This window comes from Talpa occidentalis, unplaced genomic scaffold (genome assembly GCF_014898055.3).
Source record: "Talpa occidentalis isolate TD23 unplaced genomic scaffold, MPIMG_talOcc4v2.1 talOcc4.14, whole genome shotgun sequence".
NCBI classification, from domain to species: Eukaryota; Metazoa; Chordata; class Mammalia; order Eulipotyphla; family Talpidae; genus Talpa; species Talpa occidentalis.
The window spans coordinates 31,281,971-31,307,466 of record NW_023601433.1 but is presented as its reverse complement, the minus strand read 5'-3'; the positions used below and the strand labels follow the sequence as shown (position 1 = coordinate 31,307,466).

The 25,496-nt window shown below is 33.6% G+C and overlaps 1 protein-coding gene across 1 annotated transcript in view; it reads left to right on the top strand.

The window, feature by feature from the left end:
• The window catches only part of RYR2 (ryanodine receptor 2), a 697,569-nt gene that overhangs the window by 258,017 nt on the left and 414,056 nt on the right, over positions 1–25,496 (top strand). The window contains exons 4-6 of the mRNA XM_054694896.1: positions 14,338–14,352; positions 20,842–20,916; positions 24,284–24,362. Coding sequence (XP_054550871.1) covers positions 14,338–14,352; positions 20,842–20,916; positions 24,284–24,362 — 169 coding nt within the window. The remainder of the gene's footprint in view (positions 1–14,337; positions 14,353–20,841; positions 20,917–24,283; positions 24,363–25,496) is intronic.

The following is a 25,496-nucleotide window of genomic DNA, read 5'->3' as shown; positions in this document are numbered from 1 at the left end:
TTAGGGTACTGTTTAAAAGAATAGAAAGCTACAGTCCTTCTAAGAGGAGATAGAATGATCAAAATATGTAATTCATGGAAAAAATGAGGGAGAAAAATAAAAAAACATGGTACTGAAATTTGTTTGAAAATTAGGTTATGATGAAGCACAACTCTGTAAATGTAGTATAAAACATTGAACTATGTACCCTGAAATGTGAACCTTATGGTAGATAAATTATATTTCAGTAAATCTATAGGAAAGAAGATATGTGGCAAATAGAAAACAAATTATAATATGGTAAATGCAAATTCATACTTAAATGTAAATAGAATAAATAGTCCAATTTAAATTCTTAGATTATGTAATTTGCCCAACAGCATTGATTATGTGATACTTACCAGAGACATGTTACAGAAAAGGTAAAAGCAATAGGACAAATTGTATATATGAACATGAGAAATCTGGTGTAACTATATTAATACAGGAAAGGAATTAAGACAAGAAGTATTGTAGAAACAGAAAATTTGTTATGATGAAAAGGCCAGTTTACAAAAAATATAATAATTTTGAATTATGTGAATCTGATTTATAGCTCTCAAATATATAAAGATAAAAATTAACAAAAGTATAAGGAGAAATTGACCAATCATCAGTATATAAGGCCACATCTCTCACAGTAATTATTAGTATAAGTAGGCAAATAAATCATTCATTATAAAACTAGTAAATTTAGTAACTAATAAAACATCTCTAATCCAATAGAAGCTACATATAAAATGAAAAACCAACAAAATGTTAAACTTTTTAAGTAGTGTTCAATAAATACGATGAAAGTGTGCACTACTAAAATTAAAAAGTGGATTTTAAGAAGATTGCTGCTCAATATATTTATCCTTTCACTTGCAGTTTTATATATTACCAAAAAAAACAATTAAAAAATAAAAATGAATCTAAACAAGTTCATTTTTTATTAGTGTAATAAAATAGCAAATACTTTGGAATAATTCTTATGGAGGATATGTAAATTTTTACTTAGAAAATTGAACCTATTTCCATAAATCATATACAGTACTGTAAAACAGTTACCTCTATAAAAATTACAGAAGAGGTAACATTAAAAAATAAAATAAAGGAGTGCCTCCCCAGTGGTGCAGCGGTTAAGCGCTGGGTTGCAAAGCTGCCCGCAGCCTCTGCAGCGCCGGTTTGATTCCTGGACACCGGGTAAGGGTCCCACATGGCGCACAGACCTCTCCTGCCTCCTGCTGCTCCCCTCAGCACTGTATTTCGTCAGTCTGTCTGTTCTGCTCCCTGCTCTGGCTCTGGTGAATTCTCTCACCCTCCCGCACTTCTGACTGTACCCAGTGCTTGTATAAATAAATAAATAAATAAATAAATCTTTAAAAAAAAATAAAAGACATAGAGAAAAGTGAAAAACAGTTTGAAATACAGTTGACCTGATAAAAAGAGAAGTATACAGATTCACATGTTAGAATGCTGAATACCATAAAGGAGGCTGTTCTCTCCAAATTAAACTATACATTGTGTACTCTCAGTCAAAACCTCAGCAAGTTTTCCTTTTGTCTGTAAAAAAAAAAAAAAATTAAGTCTGCTTTAAACACTGTAGGAAATGAAGAGCAGTATTATTAAATTTAATATTGAAAAAAAGAACAAATTTGGAAACTTTAATTACCAGATATCAAATTTATTTTGCTGTCACAATGATTTTGATAGTAAGATACTAGCACAGAGTTTTCAAAAAAAACCAAACAGGCCAAAATAGAATTTAAAAATCCAAACAAAAGGCCAATAAAAGGATAGAGTTCACAAGTAAATCCACATATAAGTTATTTGATTTGGTGTAGATGGTAATGCAGTGCTATGGGGAAATTGTTATCAGTGGTGCCAGTGCAATTGATAGTTATATGAGGGGAAAATGAATCTTGATTCCCTCTCTGCTACCAGACACCAAAAAATAACTAGTAAATAGATTGTAGTTCTCAGATGAAAGGTAAAATAGTAGATTTTCTAGGAAGTATTCTAGGAGTAGCTATTTGTGACAAAAAACACCAGCCATCAAAGAAAATTGATAAATTGTATAATTATGGTAGTCTTAATCACATTGTCAACAGAGTTAACCTTTAAGAGACTGGGAGTAGAATATTTTTTAATATGAACAATTTTGACTCATCAGTAGAAAACAATAAAGAACCAAATTTAAAAAAATGGGTAAATGACTTGAACAACTATTTCACTAGAGTGGATATGCAGATATCCAAAAACATATGAAAAAGTGTTTTATTCCAGTAGGCATCGTAGAAATGCAGATTAAAACTGACAACCTACAACTACACGCCTACTAGAAAAGCTAAAATAAAGATTATTAATACCAAGTACTGGTGAACATGTGAAGCAAGTGATGATGATCAAATAAATTAAAATCACACTTTGGAAAATTCTTTGGCAAAAACTGCTATAGTTAAGTATTTATAAATCCATGACTGAAGAATTCCACTCCTGGTATATACCTCATAGAAATATATTCGTCAGTGCATCAAAACATATGTACAAGGATGTTGACGACAGAATTATTTATAATGCCCCCCTGAACAGGAAAACAACGGAAATACTTAATTGTTATGGATAAACTGTGATACTTTCATACAGTGAAATATTACAAATAAGGAAAATAAACTAACTTCTAGTACATGTGATGACATGATTAATCTTACAAACCTATTGTCATCTATAGAAGCTAAATAAAAAGAGAAATATAGTCAAAATAAAAAATAAAACTAATTAATAGTGAGAGACTTTTGATTACCTTTGTGAAGGGCAAAAGAGCAGCCCTCCTGGTCTCAAGAAACTGTCCTAATTTTAGATCTGAGTGCTGGTTACATGGGTTTGTTTACTTAGTAATGTTTTACCTAGCTATATACTCATATATCCTCATTTTATATACTCATAATTTACGTATTTTTCTGAATCTGTTATAGTCATTAAAAATATGGTGTCTTGGTGGTGGGTGTGATATTATATCTTTAAATAACACACAGCATTATAAACCTATGTTGCTTCAGTAAAAAACAAAACAAAACAAAATATGGTACTTCCAAATGATAAAGTTGTTTTTTGAATCCTGGAACACAGTATGCAAATTTTCAAGTTCCCCTCAATAACATTAATAACATGTGAAATGGAGAATTGTTTCTGGGGTAGTCATTTGTATTTTACTTCTCTCTAATTTATTATTGAAAAATTAGCAGTGGATTAGTGGATGGTAGACATATTTTAAATATATTAATTTTCATATTTTTATCATATGGCCCAATATTAAAGACTTTATATTGATATGGCTCAATAGTAAAGACTTTGTATTTATTGGTGTTTTATTGTTGTGAGGTAATTATTTAGAAATGTATCTGTGCAAAAAAAAAGATGGATATGCTGTTTGAACAGCTGAAACTGAATATTTTTGGTTTGATTTGATTTTTTTAACATTTATCATTTTTTACATTTTTTAGACAATATTTGCTTCCCCCACCCCCTCAGATTGAGTCCCCATAGAATTTCCTTCCCCAAGGCACCCGTGCACCATCACCATAGTCCCCTGTGCTCCTCACTCCCTCCCTCCCTCTGACCCCTCTTCTTCCTCTTCCCCTGCAGTGTGTCTCTGGTTTATAATTGTCTGTTTTTGCTTTGTCGTGTTTTATACTATAATTATTATTATTTTTTACACTGATGTCTTATTTGGTTCCCCTATATTCCTGTTATAAGTGAAACCATCCAATATTTTTCTTTTTCCTTCTGGCTTATTTCACTGAGCATAATTCCTTCTAGCTCCATCCACATCGCTGTGAATGGCATGAGTTTATCTTTTTTGATTGCTGAATAATATTCCATTGTGTGTATATACCACGTAAGAATCTTTAGGTACAGTTCACATTCTCTTATCTTGATGCTAATCTCTGTATTAGGTGCCACTTACCATAAGAAATAGACTGTTGAGCAATTCCAAATAACATGTAGACAAAACTTTTGAAATAAGAAAAAGGATGTACCTTAGGTTTGGTGTATATAGATAGAAGTGACTTAACGGTGGGACTTGGAAAGTTAGAGACCCAATTTCAAGGTTAAGCACAATCATTTAGTAGCTGTGTCACATTTTGTTTTTATTTGTCATTTGTTTCCTCATTCATGAATGCAGACAGTAAGACAATAAACTATTTAGCATACAATCTGGCACATAGTAACTGCTTAATATGTGCCCAGTAGATTTGGTAATAAAACTCTTCACCTTAAATAGTAAAGCAAAGTTAAGCAATTCGAACAAGCAAATAAATTTTTTCTCTTCAATGTTATGAAGTTGTAAATTTATATGCCCTAGATTTTTAAATTAAAATATGAGTACACAAAAAGAGATGCAATATGATTGTTCCGCTTTTCATATCATGATTTAATGTACTGTAGAATTAATTACACTTGTATTCTCAACCTATGTTCTCTCTGTTAAATCAAGTTGATATTTCAATGACTACTCTGTTTTCCTTAATGGAAGTTTTGCTTTTATTTTTTAGAACAAAAAAGAGCCTGCCTATTTTTAGTTTTAAAATGACAAAATGTTCAACAATTTCCCACAGGTGTTAAAATATTTATTTTCTCTATTGAAATCAATATATTTTTTAAAAATCCCACATACTTGGATAATATGTTACTGGAATAAGTGTTCACTTATTTATATGCTTTGTGGATTTGGTCATTGTTTAAACCCTAAAATTGGTCGTTTGTTGTGAAATTTTTATTTCTCTTCCTTGATTAGCTCCATTTAAATCATTCTCCTCTTCACTGTTTGCAGGCATTTAATTAAATTATTCTTGTTAATATTAACAAGAGATGTGTCATGAAATCGCTCTGCTTGGCTTATGCATAATTGCAACTTTATTGCTCTTTAGTCAGTCTTTTAATTATGTGGACCATTTGTCTTGTCTTATGTGTTTATCTGATAATTCACCCTAGCACATGCTGCTGGTAAGCCTTTCTTGGGTATTTGGTATTGATTCTGTTATATTATTGTTACTAATTCTTGCGACATAAAAAACAATTTCTCTTTTGCAATATAGATCATAAAAAAGCTTCTATCACTAATAGTAGTTCAAGTTATCTTTCTTCTAGAAAAATCCCACAACATTCTCTTTGCAGTGGTGTGTGTGTGTTTGTATGTGTGTATGTGTCTGAATGTTGAACATATGAAAGTGAAAATAATGATGAAATAATATGTTTTTGCTAATCATTGAAATCACTCAAACTAAAGTATCTCCTGTTTTACTGATATATTTGAGAAAAGGAAATCATTTCATATTTTCTTGATTTATTTTTCCTAGAAAAGAATATATACAATAATTTGTTCTTTTGGAGGTAGAAATGTGCATGATAACTACATTATATTGAACATGACTTAATTGCTCCTCTTTGCCCTGATCTAGAGAAATAGATTCATCACTCTAATGGGATAATTTTTAAAATGAGGACTTGAACTTTATACAACAGCTAAATATCTTAAGAGTTTATAGCAAAGCTCAGTCTCTACATTCAATAAAGTATTCTTTATTAAATAAAGAATATTGTGTATTTTTGAAAATCAAAAGTTGGGGGTAAGCTTAGAACAGCTATTTCTGAGGACTAAATATATTATCACTAACAAAATATATTACTAAGAAATATATTGTCATATATTACAAGTGCTTTTAGTAACCTATTGATTTTTATTGGGGTTTTGAAAACAATTTCACCTGTACAATTGGGTTGATGTTTTTACATCACTATGACATTTTAAAAAATATGCGTTGTATGCATTTTGTGCATGTTTCCTTCTAGGAACTTGCTTACTACAGGATGGAGATACTCAGCTATGGCCCCCACTTTCTACCTAAGTAGCATTAGTTTATTGCCTGATTAATGGATTTTCTAAGGAAAAAAGTTACAAATAAATTTTAAATGCATGAAGAATCTGAATCAAACCTTAGTCCTCAGAGGACAGTAATCATATATGTTATGGAAAGGTGGTGTTTTATGGGAAATTACTTTGAGATGGAGTATATCCCCCCATGTTGAATTTTTCTTTCTTCTGATCAAATTGCTAGGAATCCTAGGACATAACATATAATATCTGTTGACATATTTTCTTTAATTTGTTCTTTTTTACACTTTGATATTATTATATTTAATATAATATAAATTATATACCTTACTAAAGAGGCACATAATGATTATTAGACTAATTTTGTTTGTTTGGTGAGATTAAATGCTATTAATTAAAAGTATGAATACTGTTTCTTATCATTTAAAATTGCAAATAGATATTGTTACAGGACCACATTTTCACTAATAAATACAATTTTAAAAATAATTTTATTATGATATACTATCAATAATTTGGCAAGGCACGCCTATTGTAAAATGTTGTTTAATGTTAGAAAGATTGGCATAAGAGAATTACTACTTTTATTTCATGAGAATTTTATACTTAGATGCTGTGTTTCTAAATTAACCTTTCTATTATTAAGATTTTTATAGTTAGAGGGAGCACAGCAGTATTTTCTAAATTAGGAGGCCTATTAGGTTGGAGAATTAGGGAAATGTTCACATTTGCTTTTAAATATATATTATATTACTATTGTTTTGTGTACCTGGTGCTTTTCCAGCCTAATGCCTTTTGAAGTTCTGATTATTAAATAATATTTTGTTTATTTGATGAGATTAAATGTTATTAATTAAAAGTATGAATACTGTTTATCATTTAAAATTGGAAGTAGATATTGGTACAGGACCACATTTCAATTTATTCAAATGACAGTAATTGAAACATTGCTAGGTACTTACTTGTTTGCTTGTTATTTATTTTGGCTTTTTCTTTCCACAGCAAGTTGATGTGGAAAAATGGGTATGTGTTTCCATGTATTTACAAAGAAATTGTGATCTAAATGAGTGCATGTTTGCTGTTGCCTCTAATCTTTTTGTTTTGCTTCCTAGTGTGGCTTGTACTATTAGTATTCAAAATAACTGCTGTGTTGTAGTGAATAAATATTTTCCCAATCTCTGGTTAGAACTTTATAAAGTTTTGGTTTTGCTTCATCTGTAATGAGACATATTAAAATACTCTTCTTCTCTAGACCATATAGTTTTAAGTAATTGACTTTGTGATTAGGACATGCTTCTGGTCAACAGAAAGATTTTTGATATTGTATGTCTTTTACCAAATAAATCTTCAGTGCTTAATTTTAAAATTTCATGGCTTAGCCCTTATATATTTTTTTTATGTATTATCTATCTATTTTTACAAGCTTACAAACTTGAGAAGTGAAGGTGGATGACAATTCAAGTGGAACAAGATGCTGTTTCAGGATCCTGGAAACTGGGTGTGGGGCACAGCATTGGGACAGATTGTGTAATGTGGCCAAGTGACATTAATATTTTGATCTCAGTTTCTGCATCTGAGAGAGAGAAAAACACCTTTCAAAACTGAATTTCCCCATAATTCTGATTGGAAATTAGACTCACTAACACTGATGCCTCCCATCCACTTTTTTTCTCAAGTATGCAAAACAGTGAAGGTTCTTTTTTTAACTGTTGAATTGTTTTGTTTTTATTTGCTCTGTGACTAAATATGAATTTTTCAGATTGGATTACTTATTTTCTTCATTTTATCTTATTTTTCCTGATTCTGTGAACCAATTCTCTGGATGCCATCTTTTGAGACTTTTTCTCTCATTTTCATAGTATTTCATTTGTGTTTCCCAAACAACTGGATGTCCACCTGACATTTTGTGATTTTCTTTTTGCCCCTTTCACTTCCTTCAGCCCTTTGTATCCAAGGAAAGTTTTGTTTTCTAAATCAACCATTTCCATCATGAGTGACATCCATACACTGATTTCTGAGAAACACAACTTCCATATTAGGTTTCCAGCAACAATAAATTCATCTTCTATTTCTTTATAATTGAACTATTGCTGATTTTTCAAAATGTTTCATTTAAAAATTTTTACTATTGTTGTGCCTATAGTTAAAATTCTGACCCAAACTTCACAAAATTCTTGTCTTGGGATTTCTTTTTAAGAATATTTCTGTGACCTTCCTTTATGTCTACTATCCTTCCCCCACATCTGCCTCCCTTACACAAGGTCCTCTGTCTCTTCTCATCTTTGCACCCCTTCACTTTCATTCTAGCATTTCTCTGCCATACCCAGATCTGTACTGAGTGGCTGCACGCCAGCCACTCAAGCTGCTTTCAATTCTTTTGGAAACAGAGAGAATATGTGAATAAATAAAACCACCCTTTTACCATTGTATGCAAGTATTTTTCTTTGTTTCTCTGTGCACTTGGTTATTTTTGATCTGCTTCCCAATGTGTTTTTTTCTCTCTTATTTTCATAATAATGTCTCATATCAAAATTTATTCTTTTTTTTTTTTTTTTTTTTTTGGTGGGACCCTCGCCGGTGGCTGGGGAATGAACCGGCGCTGCAGAGGCTGCGGGCAGCCTCGCAGCCCAGCGTTCAACCGCTGCGCCACCAGGGGAGGCCCTCAAAATTTATTCTTATGACATGTATTTGTAAATCTTTACAGCAGAGATTGCTTTCTAGTTCTGAGAAAGTGATGGAACGTCATTGAGCTGAAAATCATACAGTTTAACACTCAAGCGACTAGTTTTATAATTTTATGGAGGCCATGTGTGGCCATAATCTCCTTGTTTATAGGATTAGAATTTGGACTGACCCTTTCTTATTCTAAAATATTATTATCATATTAATGAAAAAATATTGATGCTAAAATACATGTTCACTTGGATATCATATAATGATAATATCCCACTGTATGTTTTAGAAAGCTTATAATCATTCTGTGTATGTGTCCCAATAAATTTTAGATTTGAACTTACACTTTCTTGAAGATTCAGATAATTAAAATCTTATGCATCAGTAAGTTTGAAATTGCATTGTAATGGTTCCTTGAAGGGTAACAGAAAACAGCTTAAGCCCAAGCCCACCTACTGCGTGGTGGGGCTCGTTTTATTTCACTTGCGTTAAACTAAATCAAACCCCATGACCTTTCTTATATTCAGACAGTGAAACATACAAGTCATTTCAAGTCACGCCAGTCTCTTTTTGGTAATTAAATGTGTAATAAGATAACTGAATTTAATTCAAGTTGACTTTTCTCTGCTAGCTCAGGCCTCTCCAGGCAGGAAGCCTGGAGTGAAGGGTGTGGGGAGCTGCTTGTCCCTAGTGGCCCCTGCTAAGTGTCTGGAACTTCCTACCCCCTCAGGGTGCAAGGGAAAAGGGACAAAGAGGAAAGTTGCAGGAAATTCTTATGTGCTGTCTGTCCTTCATCAGGCTTGTCAGGTGTTTAAAGCTGACTTTCTCTTAGGTACTAGGGAGGCTTTTTTAGGGGAGCACCCCTCCCCAGGACTCTCTGACCTGTGATTCTTTTGCTCAGCCCAGTGCATGTCCTCTAGCTGGTCAGGGGGCATTTATTCCTCATCCCTAGGTCTCTTGGCAGCTTTAAAGATAGTCTCAAGCTGCCTGTTGGATTGACTGTTGGCAATGCAATCATTTCCCAGTTGCTGTCCTGTATTTTGCTGTCACAGTCCAACAGCCAGTTGCCTTCTCTCCATCCCCAGGCAGAATCAAATATTGCCCTCCCCTCCAACTCCTGGGGACCCAGGTGTTCTTGGAGCACCCCCTTACTAGGCTCCAGCTGGGGGCAGGGATCATACTCCAATCCAACCAACACCTCTTTGTAAGAAAGCACCTCTTTGCTTGTAAGAAACCACCTATTTGCTTGCTCATATTTTCTGAAAGACTGGAGCTGGGGGTCAGCTTAGGTCAGCAAGTGGATTTCCTGCACAACCTTAGGTGACACTGCTGAGGTGAGATAACAGTATGACTTAGAATATGGTCGTATTTGTTGTCTGTGTTCTGAGACAGATGTCCTACTTTGTACCCCATTATACCTCCTTGTCTACAGTGCATTTAGACCTTTAGGAACCTTACATATCTTAAATATACATGGAAATTAAGATGACTTCTTTATAAATTTTCTGATAGCCTAATTCTGGGTAATTTCATCAAAGATCAGTCAATCTTAGTGCATTTCTCTTGCTTTCTGTTCTTCCCTCCTGTTTGCTGGTGTCTGAGTATTTGTGTTAAATCATAACATGACCCCAGTGAGTAATCAAATGCTGATCTACAAACAAATCATATTTGTGAGTCCTGAATTAAAAAGTGAATAACTCTTAATTTCTACTTACTCTACTCCCAGCCTTTCAGCACCCCTTTAGCATTTGTTTCTAACATGGAGCCCTGGGATTGCAGGTTGTAACCAGGGCTGGGAATGATAAAGGAAGGAAAAGTTTGCAGTATTTTTGTATATGAAGCATTATCTATAGACAGAATGATATCTTGTACCTATACTTACTTTTTAAAAAATACATTGATACTACTGTCATTTTAAAACCAAAATATATATAGTAGCTTTAAAAAAATACATTTTCACATGCAACTATTTCGTAAACGTCTGTGAAATGCTTTCATGTTACCAAGTTTCATTTATGTTTAAGTGGTTTGAAAAAAAATAGAATCTTAGATATCCTGATAGAGATAACTTTTCTTTATAAGTAAGTGGTGATCTAAGTGTAGGGCAGATTATATGTCTTGAGGTCACAGTAATTCATCTATCCTCTCTGTAAAGATCAATTTATTTTTTTTCATTTAGAGAAATTCTGATACAAGATGGGAAAAGAAGAAAACTTTAGTAGTTCTTCTGCTTAACTGTAAGCATTCATGCTTTGTAACACAAAGATAAAATGTAGCTTATCAGGATTACTAATTTTCCTTTACCCTTCTAAAGAAGAACTAGATAATCATATTCATATTTATGACGAATCCATTACACACAAAAGAAAAGACAGTGCATTTAAATAATGTCAGTGCAGGAGTTGTAATAGGTTGAAAAGACAACACCTGCTACCAATATGCTCCCCTAATAGAGTGAATTCTTCATCAAAAAGCCAGGATGCACCTGTGAATAGATGGCCATGAGTGATGCTCTGACATTGCCACCCTCTGTATCATTCTATAGTTGCTCTTTCATAGGCTAAACTGGGCACTTTTAAAGGGTTTCTGGACCTATAAACAGCCTATCTGTCAATCACCATGGTTCCCTAGAAAAATAAAGCATTTTTATAGGATATTGTCATCCTAAGAGAAATAGTTGAGGTTCTTTAGACATATTTGTCCCATACACTATTAGATAGTATATGTTGCTATATGTTTTGAGTTTGGAATTGTTAATAATTTCTTCTGGAATTAATTAAGAATTAATGGGGGCACCATTAATTTAAAATGGTCAACACATCCAAGTTTTGGGTGGTGAAATCATCGTTTCTCAGCAGAATAAAATTTAGCAGATATATCCTTAGTCTCAGTGGAGAGGATTATGGAGAATTTTAGCATATCGATACATGAAGAGAAAAAATGACAAAAAAGACATAAATCTGATGGATATTTTATATGTAGAATAAGACCTTTCATTCCCTTAATAAAATCATTTAGAAGCACTTCTGAATCAAAATTTTAACCTAATCTCTCAGATTGTCTTATTGGATAAATCCTTTTATTGAGAAGCCCTCAAATGTTTATTTTGTTGCTTTCTTGCTAATTTCTTATCTATGTAATTTTTGAGAAGGCATTTCAGTAGTTTTTTGAAACTTCTAAAAAAATTCCATATATAGAAGTACTGAATTTTTAACCAGTTTTCATTTTATGAAACTGAAATAACAGTTCAAAAAAATTCAAGGTTGAACTGAAAGACATAATTGTGGTAGAGGAGCTTTTTAATATCCCTGAATTACTGTTTCTTTCTTTGTACCAATAACAGATTGAATATAATTATGCATTCACTTGATGTCCATTATTTGATTACAATTTTCAGAATAAAGTATTGCTGCTTGATTTGTTTTTCTTCTTTTAGTCATTTGCATATGCTAAGAAGATCCCTTAGGTCTTTCAAAACTATTACAGATCAAGTGATATATGCTTATAAACCAAGGATTGCTGCTAGTTTTGTTTCTCTTAGACTCACACAGCCATCTCTATTTGAGTTAAAAAATCAGATTGCTATATTTCTTCCTGTTTTTCCTATTATGTGGTATAACTAAGGGTTATGCCCCAACTTTTATTTGCATTTCAAATTTTATCTGACCTGTCAATTTTGAAATAATTAAACTTGGGACACTAAGGTACTGCCATTTGCAGTTTTATCTCAAAGAATTAAAATGTCCCCATCGCATTTCTGAGTAAGCTGGTCATCATCCAAAAGTTTCTTCTGAGACAGAATCCATTCTAGGAGCTGGATTATACTTGTCTTTTTAATTATCCATTTCTGTACCTGTAATAAAATGTTAGTAAAGTGTTAGTGTGTGAAATAAATCTAGTTAATTCATTTACTAAGCTTATTGGAGCATAAAATAATATTTTTATTGCTTCATTGAGATTATTTTCTTCAACATTTATCTTTAAACTTGAGTTGCTTTTTCTCTTCTCTAGCTTATCAACTTTTAAGGTTTTTTTTTGTTATTATTCATTCACTGTTACTTTTAGTCATACTTAAGCAGTGTTTATATTAATATTAAAACAAAGTATTCTTTTTCTTTCTCCCTTGCTGTGACTGATCTATTTGAATATCTCATAAAATTTGAATTTTGTTAATATCTATCCCTTAAGCCAAATTGACCCGTAACTGATTTGTGCAAAAGTTGTCTTTAATGCCACAAATAATCTTTCATGTTCTTAATTACCTTTTGAAACTAATATGTCTATTATAAATGCTATTCTTTCTCGTCCTCCAGAAGGATATATTAGCCTTTGCTAATTTGCAGCATTCATTCTGTTTTACCCTATACAAATCGTCCTGTTCTGTGATTTGCCCTTTGTACAATCAACAAAACTTAGAAATTATGTATAGCAGACCTCATTAACTCCACTGGCTACTCTTTTGCTGTGAACTTCAATTCTTAAGTAGTTTGATCTAGATAACTGTGGCTATCAAGCTGAAAACATTTCTGAAAGAAAAATCACTAAAACTAGATCAATTTAAAAAGGTCTCATGTTCTATAGCAAAATTTTGGGTTTTTTCTAATTAGGCTTAAAAAATGATTTTTCCTAATTCCTTTAATGAAATTTATAATACTAATGATGAAATGTAGACATGTGATTAGTTAGTATCAACATGGAAAATTCTTCCTCTTATCACTAACATGATATTGGTTGTAGAAAATGTAACTAAGCATTTTGTATTTTCCAAGCTGAGAATGAAATGGTTCTTGACAATTTTTCCTGAAATTTTTAATATTGAAACTGAAAATAGTCACAGTGGAATTGCCATTTAGTAATATACATATTGCCATGTGTATATGTTTTCAGGAAACAATGGCGAAATTTACAAATGTCTTTCTATGTTAGAAGACTTTCCCTTTCTGAATTTTTAAACATTATTTTGAATATATATGTATTTTCTCTGTGGGACTTACATGCTCCTGACGACTCAGTGTCACCCTAAGTTTGGAAATATAATGGCATTTTTCCTTCTTAGCTCTTTTTCATCTGTGTATCTCTCCTAGGAGTATGAAGTCAAAGAAACTTTATGGGTCTAAAGAAAATGAAGGAATACATGTTTATACTATGTTTTTTTTTGGAGAATAAAAGAGTTATAACAAATCATGAGAAAAGACTATCATTTTCAGAGAAAAGAGAAACGTTTTGTGATTTTTCTTTGAAATTCACATCTCATGATATGTAGTGTATAGGGAATTGCGTTTGCCATTTTGCATGAAATAGGAGCAGCTCATGGTAGTCTATTAGTTTATGATCTACATTACCTCTTTCTAATCCACTATTTCTTTGAAAATTTGTTGCCTTCCTCTTTATATCACTCATTTTTGTGCAAAAAATGAAATGTAAGAAGTTTAAAGCATTTGCAGAGAGAATTTTAAGATTTTTATCTTTGGTTTATTTTTGGTGCTTAGTTAAATCACGCATTAACGTAGAATGGCATGTTTTCACAGAAAAAGAAATAACTAATGTGAAAATATTTTCAAGAGTTTTGCTTGCTACAGCTTTTCTCTAGCATGTAGTTGATACTAAGTTTTGTTGTGACAACACAGTGAATGTGGTTTTTGGTTTTGTTTATTGTTGAATTACTCCATTTAGGACAATGGAGTCACAATAAATAAGAGATATTTTAAAATAAGTTTCTGAAGTAATTTGTATTGAATACCTTCTCTTTTTTTCTCTTGCCCCTACAGAAATTCATGATGAAGGTAAGACATTGGATAATTTCTGTTCTGTGCAATACTTGTATATTTTGTGTTTGGATATATATGTTTATTCAGTTTTTGAATTCATGACAGTTTTCTCCACATTTTGAAGTTTGAAAATATTATATCAGATTTAGTGACTTTTATGTTGAAATAAGTAAATCACATGCTTAGTTCTGTCTGGGTCATATTGCAACATTCAATTTTCTTGAGCTAATATTAGGAATTTCTCTCATCAAAACAAATTTAAAATGCTTCTCTATTTAGAATTTTCACTGTGGGGATTATATTGGATGTTTTGTGTATAAGAAAAATTGCCTGAATATAGCAGGGAATTTATATTGGAAAATTAGGAGAGGCACCAAAAAGTTTCTATTGAACTACTTCAAGAGAAATGAAAATAATTAACCCCTTTTCAATTTTTCTACCAAATTAGAAAAATGGAGAGGTTTTAAAAGAGAACAAAATTTATCATTATGGCATTGATGGAAATATGTAGGTTATTTAGATATACATATAATTTTGAATCAGTGGACATTCATTATTTCAATTTTATTTACTTACCATAGGTGTCATGTTATAAATAGCAGCAAAACATGAGTATGTCCTTTTCTGCCCCTCCCTAAGAAATAATTAATGAAATCTGATGTAAGAAACTTCAGTTTTTCTTGCTAAATCTGCATTTTGTTATCTAATCCCATTCCACATATTTATTCATTGCCATTTCTATTTCCCACTGGAGACAAATAAATGGAATTTATAACTTAAGCCTTTTTATGAAAGCAGATTTATATAAAAATCAATGCAAATAAAAAGATGATGTAGAATTAGTTTAAACCATATGGTATACTAACCTAATTTCTTTTAACTGCAATACCAGAAGCCTTATTTTCATACCTGCATTGGATGATCTGAAAGGTTAGAATTTGACTAAGTGGAGGTCATATGCATTAAATCATAGTAAATTAAACTGCTTGAAAGGAGAAGGATGATGAATTTTATTACACGTTCATCTTTCAATGTTGATTTGTTTGGGGTTTTATGCATTATTAAGTATTATTTAACCTCTTAGAATCAGACAAGTGCTTCCTTGTTACAGGAGTCCATTTTTGCTTTGTGGCCCTAAATGATAAGTTAGAACTGTCATAAGCCTGATCTGTTCCCTCAGGAGACTTTTGGTTAATAGCATCACAAATAAGCCACCCAGCCAAATGGCTATCTTGGCAATATTCAAGTGGCTTTGTCAAGCACATTTTTTTTTGCATTGAAGATAGAATCCATGTTAATTATTATAAACATCCTGTGAACGAGTTGTGTGGTGCTTTTAATTAAAGATAGCAGGGCTGTTGGAAAATTCCTGCTGTAAGTGACCCTCAGATTGATCAAAACTCAGGTTCCAGGAGAAGAAAGCAACTCTCTGCCACTCCTGTCAATCTTGTGCTGTTACATTTGCATTTTGAATCATTTGCAGATAATTTAAAAGTTTATGCATAGAGATAAATTTGTTCTTCTCCCTAAAACAACAAATTTCCCAATATTACTCTTATTTGAAGCCATAGTTATACATTTCTAACTATTTGAATGCTCTGAAAGGACTTCTAATGCCACTTTCTTTTTGTTGTCTATTATTTAAAATTTTGACAGTTTATTAATTATAGTTATAAACACCTTCTAGGAGCTTATGGTTATATTTGTAAAATGCTATATAATGTATGACAGTCAAAATATATAGAAAAATTCTCCTATGAAGTCTGATTTATTTAAAAAAATCTTGCATTAGACAAGTCTGGAATTAAGTGAAATATCCTACATTGATTAACATGCAGAAAGAATGTTAGGAAATTGGAAGAGCTTAAGATATTTAGATCTTATATAGTTAGTAAATTAAATGGTTTTAAACAGCAATAATACTAGAGTTAGATTCATAAGCAAGTATAGATTATAAACATATTAAAAAAACAAATAGCCAAAAAACAAAAACAAAAAAACCCAGATCAGAGAGCAATAGAAACACAGAACCAATACGTTTTATGTGTGTATAAATTTTTTTAGTCAGTCTTAGTTGTTACTTTCTGTTTTTTACATATTACACTTTTCTGCTGGTAAATTGAAATTTTGTGACAGTAATATCTGAAGTATAGCGAAACCATTGGTTCTCCTCCCAACAAAGAAGGGTTACAGATGAATAAATCATGCCCTATGACTGCATATTATTCTAAATAAATATAAATGTATAAACACTTCTGATAAAGCTTTTGCATGCAATATAGATAGATAGACCTCCAAATTGAGCCATTTCGGTAAGATCCTGGAAAGGTCGAAGCATAAAGGAATGCCTAATAATGCTAAAAGTGTTACTATTAATTTGTGGAAAGTGAGATGAGCGTTGTTTACAACATACAGCCATGTGTGTACATATGTACATACAGCTATGTTGTTTAGATGTTGTTTGGATGTATTCTGGACTTTCCTTCTCTCAGTTTGATTTTCAATTTTAACCCTGTTCGTCATCTAATACAACCAAACCCACACACAGAAAAACCTTTTAAAATCATATTTTCATTAAGCCAGATTTTGCCTTTTATCAATCATTTTTAGCTTTCTAACACCAGGAATAGTTAGTGGGAGTAGGTTGGAGATGGCAGCTATTATTGTTTGGTCTTTCCTAGGAGAATAACAGCCCTTAATGTCTGCAGAGGAATCCCCATTGTCTGCAGACCACGGTAGCCTAGCAGAAGCTGACACCGGGATCCTGGTTCTGCAGAGGGGTCTTGAAAGTCTAGTGAGAGCTTACTAACTATACCACAGACTCAACAAATCATGGGGGGATTGGGGTGCAATAGACTGACAGTTGCATTTTCAGGACAGATAGAGAACATAACTCACTTGTAAATTACCTCAAGGACATCTAACTTCCAGTTTACTTTTACTAAAAGGACTTTATAATCCATCATCTAGTTGAAGATATTCAGAAATATACAAAGAATTAGTTCTTGAACTTCCATTTGCTTTGCTGTTAGTGTGTAAATATTTTGAAGGAAATCACATGGAATTCAGTACATAGTTAATAAATTAATGATTAATTAGAGTTTTCACAGAAAACTAATTTTCAAGCCAGAGAAAATCAGACTGTGAACTTACACTTCACACCCTTGGCTTCTGGTACTTTGTCTTTGAGACAGTAGACATCCACTAAGTATTGAATGTTTTTTGGTGTAATATTCACTGGAAAATCAGCAGGACTAAAGTATGCATGGCATTAGTATGAACTGAAGGTTTACTTGTCACAAAAGATTTTAATTTCCTAATTCTCCTTTTATTGGTACAATTGAGAGCACTTTTCACTCTGCTTGTATTTTAAATTTCAAGGAACAGTTCACATGTTAATTGAAACAAACAAATACTATCTTTCCCAAAGTGTGAAAAGCTGGTCAACCTTGAGCTTGTCGCTCTGTTATCTTAACTCGCTCCAGTTGGTCTCCTACCTGGATTCCCAAACTGCTATGGTTACACACTGTGCTTACAGCTGTAGGTTTGGGTGGCTGGTGGGAAAAATGGACCTTTTTTGGAGAACACTGAATTATTACTGCTTGTGGTGTATCACCCAGCAGTGAGTATCTTTTTCTCATTGATATTACTGTGGAGATTCCCGCAGTTCACCTGTGGCAGGATGTTATAGAATCTTGAAGGAATAACCCCAGAGATCATTTCAAAAAGTACCAGTAGTTCCTTACATCAGAGGAAGTTCATAAACACTGTTCACTTAAATTTGTCAAAGACTAGGCCAAATTTAATAAGGAAATTGACACAATTGACCAGGAAAAAAAACCAACAAAAAACCAAAACAGAAAAAAAAATGCAGATTCCTTTGGATACATTCTACATTCACAGTTTTTTTTAAATGACTCTTTGTTGAATGAACACATTATTTAATTGGCCCCCAAAGTAGAAATTATGCATTTTTTCTGAATCAGAGCCAATTAGAGTACTATTATTTTAAACTGAAAATTAAAGGAAAATACTGCAGACCACGTGATAGTAATTGCATCCACTTTGTGTTAACAGTGCTTTTTTAAGTAACCAAATTACTTTAGTATGGGTTATTTGCATATTTTTATTAAAGGTTTATTAATACTAAATCTGCAGCAAAAATTAGGTTTTAAATAGTGAGGAAATCTAGTGTAAAATCTGTAATTGTCTAATTGTGTATAATTTTTAGTTGAAAGAAAATTCAGACACTAAATTATCTCCCTCTTAACCAAAGTGGACTTTTATGTGTGTATATGTTGAATTTTTTTTTTTTTTTTGTATAGGCAAAGCTTTACAGTAAAAGAAGCACTTAGCACTTTTTTGGTTAAATCCTCATCCTTCATTAAAAATAAACTAAATAATATGCAGCATTGTAAACCAGAGTTACCTCAATAGAAATAATACAGTTTATACATATAAAAACAAATTTGTTTCATTGCTCTGTCAAATCTTATTAAAGTCCAGCTGGTTTTACAGCTTTGGAACTCACTTCTGGAATGAAAAGTTAGCTATCTACAAAGAGATCCAAATCTGACAAATTAGTAAAATTATTCTTGGCCACAATAAATCAAATATTTATTGATAAATATAGAAAACAAAATATCCTCTAAAGAGGGCTTCACTCTGAAAAAGAATATAATATTTTAAAGTAGATTTTCCCTTTTCCTCTTAGTATGTGAGAAAGGAATATTCCTTTTTAAAAAATTAGTTTTTCATATAATTTTAATATATTTTTAAAGAATGGTCCTGAGGTCTTTCAGGTGTAAATGTAAATAAAACTATTTTAAGAAGTTACATGGAACAATAAAGAGGGGATTTATTTTTAGTAAATAAGGTATACTAGCAGTGGATATTAAAATACTTTCTTCTGCAATCTGTACTTTACATATATATATATATATATACACTTTACATTTATATACAGTCATATATATACATATATTCACTATATGTATATCGCTCTCATCTTTGAAATCCTTAAAGACCTCCTTTTTCTACAGAAAAAAAGTCTCCTTGGTACAACATTCATGATCTTACCTGATGTAATTTTACAGTTCCTGTTAACGTTTCTTTCTGTGAACCAATATTACAATCCCAAGGCCCCTTCCTCTTTCTTAAATATCTGGCAATTGTATACCATGACACCTTCACTTGTATTTCCCTACCCACCTTGGATTGGGCTACCCACATCAAGTTTTTCAATCAACAAATATTTATTGAGTGCTTACTAAGCTCTGACCTTGTGCTATGAACTAATCTGCATGTCCTTCAGGGGCGCACAGTCTGGTCCAGGACAGAAATAGGCTCACAGTGTAGCAATCAGACAAAGGTCATGTGCAGGACTGGAGAGGACTGAGGATACCAGATGAGGCTTCACAGAGGAGGTGATCTTTAACCTGGGTTTCAGAGCACAGCTGATATGGCAGAAGAGACAGACCAGCAAGGAAGCAGCTGGTCTCATCAGGGCAGGAAACGTTTGCATGTTTGGAGTGTGGGTGACTTGGGGGAGGAGGATAGAAAGGGTTGAGGCTAAGTGTCCTCTGTGCTTGTACACAAAGTGTGGCCCCCGGAACAACAGCAACTCCATCACTTGGGAAATTTTGAAAATGACCTCTGTATCTATCCCAGACTCACTGAATCAGAGCCTTAAGTATAGGCACAGGAACCCTTGTTTTTTTTTTTTTAAGATTTATTTATTTATACAAGAACTGGGGTACAGGCCAGATGCACGGGAGGGTGAGAGGATTCACTAGAGACAGAGTGGGAACAGAACAGGCAGACTGACGAAATACACTGCTGAGGGGAGCAGTGGGCGCGACAGGAGAGGTCTGCTGTGCCATGTGGGACCCTCGCTGGCTGGCCGTGACCGAAACAGTGCTGCAGAGGCTGCAGACAGCTGCACAGTGCAGCGCTCAACCTCCTGGGGCCACCAGGGGAGGCCCCCCAACCCTAGTTTTTAACCGGTTTCTAGGTTATACAAAAATGTACTAAAATTTGAAGAACATTTCTCTATTTCATATAAAGCCTGGAGATGATATGATCCATTTTGTGTTTTGGGAAGACTCATTCATTGAATCAATATTTATTGAGTCCTCCCTGTGTGCCAGGCATGTTGCTAGGCTCCTGGGATACGAGGTGACCAAAGTACTATTGCCCAGTTGCACATAGCCATGTAATTTATTTATAGTATAAACTATAAATAATTAATGACAAATTATGATTAGTATTTACTGAAATCATGTTCTTTTTTCAAGAACGAGATCAACTGCCAGTTCCACAGTAAAGGGTTTCTCAACAATCTTTTTCCAATTCAGACACTTTCCACAGCACTCTGCTTGTCTTCAGTAGTTCTCCCATTTATTCTTTCCCATTAAACTTTCCCTTGAGAACAGGAGAGCATTTTTTTGACCCAGTTAAATTGACCTGTTTCTTGTATTTCTCCCCTTTCTCTTGTGTGTGCAGACTGCTCAAGGGAGTGGGCATAGGACGCTGCTCTATGGTCATGCCATATTGCTACGCCACTCCTACAGTGGCATGGTGAGTAGATGTTTGATTTCATCTCTGCTCGGGTCTTGTTCATCTGTTCAGAAATAATCAGGAAATGTTAGTAACAGCATTTTAGACTTTAGGCGTTGATGGTCTCGGTTGTATGTGTTGTTTAATATCTTTGTATTCTGTGTTCTCAGGTAGAAGATGAGAGTTAGCTTAGATAACCTTTAGAGTCCTTCAATTCTATCATTAGATGCCTCCTATTTTTTTTAAAAGACTTATTTATTTATACAAGAACCAGGGTACAGGCCAGATGCGCGGGAGAGTGAGAGGATTCACCATAGACAGAGTGGGAAACAGAACAGGCACACTGGCAAAATACACTGCTGAGGGGAGCAGCGGGTGAGACAGGAGAGGTCTGCTCACCATGTGGGTTGCTCCGAGGCCGGTGGGGATCGAACCCATGCTGCAGAGGCTATGGACAGCTTCACAACGCTGCGCTCAACCGCCTGCTCCACCAGGGGAGGCCCTAGATGACTCCTATTTTTAATATCTCACTTTTAATATCTCTTAGGAGGAGAAAGATATAAGAATCAAACAAGAAATTTTTTTTGTTTTAAACTGTTCATTTATTAGAGAATAAAATTAGACAGTTAACAAAATTAAGCAGTTCATTTATAGAGAATTACCGAAAGATAAAATAAAATCTGCCTGAGAGAGCTAGAGTAAATTCTCATCTTTCTTTATTAATTTAATGTTTTATTTCTTTTTCTCATCAGCTTCTTCTTTCACCCATTTATCCATATCAGCCACCAGGCTTTCCAAGGCAGAGTTATTTTTATATACTTATATATATTATATGTAGCATATAAAAGTTTCATTCCATTCTTTTAAAAAAAGTGACTAAAATATTAAAGGAATACATATTCTGTAAGGTTTGGAAATTACAAAAAAATATTTTCATGATCACACTAATGAGAGAAAGCTGCTGGTGATTTTTAAAATATTTCAATCTTTTCTATTCTTAAAAAAATTCATTTATATATTGAAGGATTTATTATATAACCAAATTTGTATCCTAATATTTTAAAGCATAAATATTTCTTGTTATTAAATTCTTCATCAGCCTAATTTTTGTGACTACTTGATCATCCAATATCTGTAAGAATGTTATTATGGTGATTATTTCTTCTAGGAAGGAGGTAACTAATAAAACACGTAAATTTTTCCAGAGTAGTAGACTAAGCATTGGTTCAATACCAATGCCTAAAACATACAAGAATTGTCATTTTCCATTGTGAATATTTATATGAAAATCTGAATTAAGACCTTAGCTATTGGAATTCCAAATTACAGCAAGAGAAATATATAAAAAATATAAATGTGATGTGAATGATGACTTGAATATTATTTTGCTTTTGTGATACAGCACATAAATGGATCAAATAAGAAAAAGTTGTGATCATCTTAACAAGTGCTGAAAAGATCTTTAACAAGTCATTTCCCATTCTTAATGATTGTTTGCTCAAGGATAAGCAAAATATCAATGTCAAATCAATAGCCAACATCCTATTGTCAAACACTGAAGTCATTCTAAGCAAAAATAGCTCAAACAAATGTAAACAAGAATAGCTTATTTAACATTGTTCTGGAAATCCTGACTGATGTAGCAGGCTATGAAATAAAGGAAAATGCCTTAATGAAGTGGTCGATACAACAGTGTATGTAATAATCCCTTTGCATATAGTAATTGTACATTAAAACTTTATGGAAACAATTCCATTTTCAGTAGCAGTCGAAACACATGAACTGCATAAGTAATAAATGCAAGAGTCCATTTTAAGAAAACTACTCAGGATATATAGTAGATGAGTTAAGCTGGACTTAGATGGTAAGTTTAGGTTCACCTTGTTGCATGCTGAACAACTTTGGATATCTTGCTGAACCGAGCATGTAATGGCATCTGAAAACTTCATGCATTCATTCAATAAATGTTTTTTAGTCCTAAACATATCCTAGGCTCTGTTCTAGGTGTTGGATATAGTAGTATATAAGACCAAGTCCTTGCTCTTATGGAACTTAATTAACTTATGGAATAATTATAGTGTTTACTTCATAGTTGCTGTGAACATTAATGAAAGAAAGCTCATATTATACATTATATACATAAGAATGTATGTTACATACCTAGAGAATGTATGTTAATTGGTTTTTGAGAAATATTACTGAAAATTTTAGTAGGAATCACTTAATGTTTTTGCTGGAAAAGTAAGTATTGTGAAATTGTTACTTTATCTCAATTAAAGGCAGACATTTGGCAGTTTAGATGGAAAGTTGATTAAGCCTCCGGGACCACCCTAGACTGCCTGTCCCTAGGTCAGACTCACATTCCACACTGATGGGGAACTTGTTTGGGATGCTCCAGAATCTTTTCTGCAACCTTGGAAGAGAGTGTTTGACAGTCGAGAGGCAGGAGTCACCAGGTCAATTTGATTTTACATCCCTATGACCATGACTTCCACCGAACATGCCAGTACATCTGTCTCTGAATGATTATTGTTTTTCCTTCCTCCTCATAATCATAAACATACACTGAGTTGAATGTACCCTGTTCCTTAGAAGGAATTTTCTCAACTTTGCCTTAATCATCCAGGGAATCTGGCTGGGAATCCGGATTTGTGCAGTCCCCAGAATTGTCTCCAGCTCCTGTTGCTGAGAGCGCCCTTGCCTGGCATCTCAGTGCCCTCATTCTTAGAAAACTTAGTAAGATTTTTGAGGGGGGGTGGGTTAGCAGAGTTAGTCTGAAAAATTATCTTAAAGTTTATTGTCCAAAAATATGCAGTTAGGAAAACTTAAGAGGGGTGAGAAGATGGTGGTGTGAGTGCTCAGTTACTCTTAGGAAAGTACTTCACATGCAGAGTCTTAATAAACTTTATTTCAGTGAGGTGACATGCTGTGTACCCAAATCGGTGCTGGATAATTTCTAAGAGTTCACATTTTAAAAATGAGAACAAAAAATAGAAGATAGAAGTGAATCATTTGCAAATTTCTGTTTGGGAGAAAGATTCTTACTCTCAGGTAAGGTTGTACTTTTGCTCACAATTATGACTGTCACAACTTGAGAGATGTACAAGCACCTCTTCAGTTACTTGTCTTCTTTAACTGGCAGAACACAATTCCCTAATCTTTTAATGAGGGCAAAAGAGATAGCTTTCCTTTATATCATCTCTCCTAATGAACGCTTTATAAATACTGTCCTACTTTACATGAAAAACCTGGATTTAGCACAGAAACTTTCAGACGTGAAGGAAAAGACTGATCCAGCAGAGATAGGCTGACACCAAACAAGGTGTAGAATTGAGTGTGAGTAGGACTATAAATGTCTAGTGACAGCTGCTGATTCTGTGTCTTTTAGTATCTGTGCTGCTTGTCCACTTCCCGATCTTCAACTGATAAACTGGCTTTTGATGTTGGCTTGCAAGAGGACACAACAGGTGAGCACCTTGGCCCACAGTGAGCTGTATTCTGAGAAAATATGGCGGGGATTGGACTAGAAGCAGTCAATTGGATGGGAAGCAGTGGAAGAGACTTTAGATGAATATTCTGGGAGATGGAGTAAATGACTTCCCAAGAAAGGTTTTTTTTTCTTTTTTTAAGATTTATTTATTTATTTATACAAGCACTGGGTACAGTCAGAAGTGCGGGAGGGTGAGAGAATTCACCAGAGCCAGAGTGGAGAGCAGAACAGGCAGAGTGACGAAGTACACTGCTGAGGGGAGCAACGGGCAGCAGGAAAAGTCTGCGTGCCATGTGGGACCCTCGACCGGCGGCCGGGCATCGAACCGGCGCTGCACAGGCTGTGGGCAGCTTCGCAACCCAGCGCTCAACCTCTGCGCCAGTGGAGAGGCCCCAAGAAAGATTTTTAGTAGAAAGAAGTGTGTATTGTTTCTGTTGATTAGTCATCCTACATAATTAGCTAAAGGTTCAAACCAGGCTTTAAACGTTATTCTTTTGAATTTGGGTAGGAGAATAGACATACTACACATCTCACAGCTGCTGATAGTATTAAGTGCACTGATTAGTGTATGGAGTATCACTGTGTGTCTCTTTTATCTTTAAAATATCTTTTATTCTGCAAATGTAACATACTCAACGTCAATATTCAAATAAAAAGGTGGGAAATACAGGTTTCTTTCCTTTCTACCGATTTGTCTAAAGAGACATGTATTTACATATTTTTGATTCTTTCTTTTGGAGAACAGGAGATACTTAGACAAGTAGGAGAACATAGACTTGTGTTTCAGTTCTCAGTGCTATGAGGATTTTGCTCTTTAGACACTTCTGTAAGATTTGACTCTTTCATCTTTTACAATGCACATGCAGAACTTTCACACTTAAAAATAAATGAATGTACAAATAGAAAAATAACAGAAACAGCCCAACTCTTTTCCCCCCAAAATCTATTTATTTATGCACACAAGAACTGGGGTACAGGCCAGAGGTGAGGGGTGTGAGAGGGTTCACCAGAGACAGAGGAGGGAACAGAACAGGCGGAAACGTACATGTTCTGTGAAACTTACTTGTTCTGCATCGCCAGTTCTCATGCCTGCCATTATGTTGCCATAGAT